The 2,891-nt window shown below is 36.9% G+C and overlaps 1 gene segment (V, D, J or C); it reads right to left on the bottom strand.

The window, feature by feature from the left end:
* Window positions 1-1,212: 1,212 nt before the first annotated feature.
* LOC130456254 (T cell receptor alpha variable 23/delta variable 6-like) lies at window positions 1,213-2,588 on the bottom strand. The segment is given in 1 exon segment: window positions 1,213-2,588. A coding segment is annotated over 1 exon segment (465 nt).
* Window positions 2,589-2,891: the final 303 nt, after the last annotated feature.

Genomic DNA, 2,891 nt, shown 5'->3' with positions numbered 1-2,891 from the left:
CTAAACTGAACATCATTTCATGTGTTTCCCTTTTTCTGAATTTCTTATAATAGCCATTTCTTATGATGCAATACTATTCTATTGCATTAATATACAGCTATTTGTTTAGCTATTCTCCAATCAATAAGCATTCACTTTCTTTCTAAGTCTTTGCTACTAAAAAAAGACATTTTAAAAAGAATTACTATAAACATTATCGTGTACTGGAGAATTTCTTTCTGTCTTTAGCCTTCAGTGATATCTGTGCTATAGTGGAGTCACTGGGTCAAAGAATATGAACATGATTTTATGATTAATGATTAATGGTTTTCCTTACATGGTTCCAAAAGGCTGGAGCTGTGTGTAGTTCCAACAACAGTTTATTAGTGTGCCTATCTTTCCAAAGTTCTAGCTTTCAATATTTCTGTTTTTTTTCATCTTTATGAATTTGAGAAGTATAAGGTAAAAAGTAAGAGTTGTTGAATTTTCATTCTTTTTATCTTTAGGAATTTGAGGATTTTTAAATATGTGAATGTTGTTCACATTGTTTGCTGCTTAGAGAATGGCTTTGTCTTAAATACTTATATTAACTCTCTTTTTGTGTTGATCAACCAACCCCAGCATGGAAAGAAGGGTTGAATCCTACCATGTCAGTAATAGTCAAGCCTTCTGTCTTAGAATCAAATACGAAGTATTGGTTCCAAGCCATAAGAGCAATAAAGGATAAGGAATGGGAAGTATCTTAGGTCAGATTTGAATCCAGCACTTCCTGATCTCCTATCTCCAGGCTTGGCTCTCTGTTCCTTGAACCACCTAGTTCAACCACCTAGAACCCTATCAGTTACATTTTAATCTCATTCAGACTGCATTCAGGAGTGTTTTGGGCCACATGAGGCAGTTTGGGGAGGTTGTGAGTTTAACACTCTGATGGTCCTAATTATTATTAAATATGAACATACACATAATTTATAAATAAGTAAATATGCATATGTTAAAGCATTTAAAGAGAGTGCTAGAGCCAGCTTATACTCTCTAGAGCTGTCTCTTGAATTTTCAGTGAGTATTTATATGGTGGAAATCAGCAAACTCTACAAATACGAGCTTGATTTATTTCTGGTGATTGTCTAGACTTAAAAAATAATGGAGAATATCTTAATAATGTAAATTTAACTTAAAAATATGTCATGTATTTTCATGATTAAATATTTGCCAGGAATTTTCTGTGGAACATGCACAAAAAAATGTACTAATGTGATACACAATCAAAAAAGTTTGCTTTAACAGAACAACCATAAAGCCCAACTTCTCATACTCTTCTTATATGAGGAGTATTGTCTCTATGCTTCCATTGGCAAATGAGAGAATATATTAAAGTTTTTTTGATTCCCTCTCCCTCCATCTGGAGCCCCAACTTCAGGTTTGTGCACAGGCTGCAGGTGGCTGGGGACCACTGTGTACTTGCTGCACAGAGGTAGGTGCCTGCGTCTTCAGGCTGCAAGACTTTGAAGTTCAGGAAGAAGTATTTGGCATCTTTATTCAGATGGACTGTGAATCTTCCGTCCTCCACCAAATCCTTGTTCGAACGAACTGCTATCAACAATGTGGGACCTTTTCCAGGATCCTGTCGGTACCAGAGGAAGTAGTCAAAACTACTGTCTGTGTAACTGCAGTTGATGATGGCTGTGCCTCCCATCTGGACCCGCAAGAATTGTGGGCTCTGCTGTACCTTAGACTGGCCAGTAACCCCTGCAGAAAGGCAACACCAAGTCATTCTTCTTCAGAATTTATATTCGCCTTGTACAACCAATCCAGGTAGTAGCTCCCTCATCCCACCTCTGATCCCCAACTTACGGACTAGTTGGAAGTACATCATCACTAATGAGGCTCCCAGGGATGGCACCATTTTTTTCTCACCCAGCTTCAAAGAGGATTCTGCTTTGGGACCTAAGATAATGACTGGATTCTTCAGTCAGGGCAACTATTTCCTGTCTCTTTCCTCTTCTGTTCTAGGAAACAAACTTCTTCATCATTCTCCCTAGCCAATGAGAATCATGTCTGTAGCCCAGCACTCCTCACAGTCTCAATTCTTTAGTTTCACAAGTGTTTTTACCTGAAGATTTTTTTGAAAATGAAAGTGCTGTTTCCATCGAATAAACTACAGAATTATTGAAAACGTGTTCCATGAGGAACTACCATCTTTATTCTTTAATTATAGGACCATAGAATGTTAGATACTTTAGAAATCACCTGAAATACTGTTCTTTTGGGATAATTTATATTCCTGAAGCTTAAAGAAGCTTAATTACCTAAGATTATAATACCTTAGTGTCCTTAGTATGTTACACAGGACAAGCCTGCCATTTGGAGGGAAAAGATCTAGTTTTATACTGGCTTGATTACTTACTACCTTTTATGTAAAAGACATTGTGTTTTTTTTTTTCTCTTGACCACAGTGTTCTTATTTGTAAAGAATTTGGACAATGAATTAATTTCCAATGAGTGTTACAGAAAAAAAAAAGCTAGGTGGGAAGATGTGCCTACAAGTCTGTTCAGTGAAAAGAGTAGTGAAAAAATAGTAGAGATAGAAAAAGACTGGTAATTGCTCACCTCTCTGATATCCTCTCTCAGATAACAGCTGAGGGAAGCCTTTATTTTGATTGTCAACTAATAGAAATCAATTGTTTTTCCAGGAAAAGCAGCTAAGAAAACTTGCATGATAGCATCACCATTAACATCCCTCCCCACCAAACTGCTCTAAATACATAAATGCTTTTTTTTCTTTAATAGTTTTTAGTGCAGCAAACAGGCTTTGAAAGTGAGTAAGCTTTGGTGTAGCTAGGAAGCACAGTGGACAGAGTACCAGGTCTGGAGTTGGGAGGACCTAAGTTCAAATTTGGCCTCAGACACTTTCT

This window comes from Monodelphis domestica, chromosome 1 (genome assembly GCF_027887165.1).
Source record: "Monodelphis domestica isolate mMonDom1 chromosome 1, mMonDom1.pri, whole genome shotgun sequence".
Lineage (NCBI taxonomy): Eukaryota > Metazoa > Chordata > Mammalia > Didelphimorphia > Didelphidae > Monodelphis > Monodelphis domestica.
This window is presented reverse-complemented; position numbering and strand designations above follow the sequence as displayed.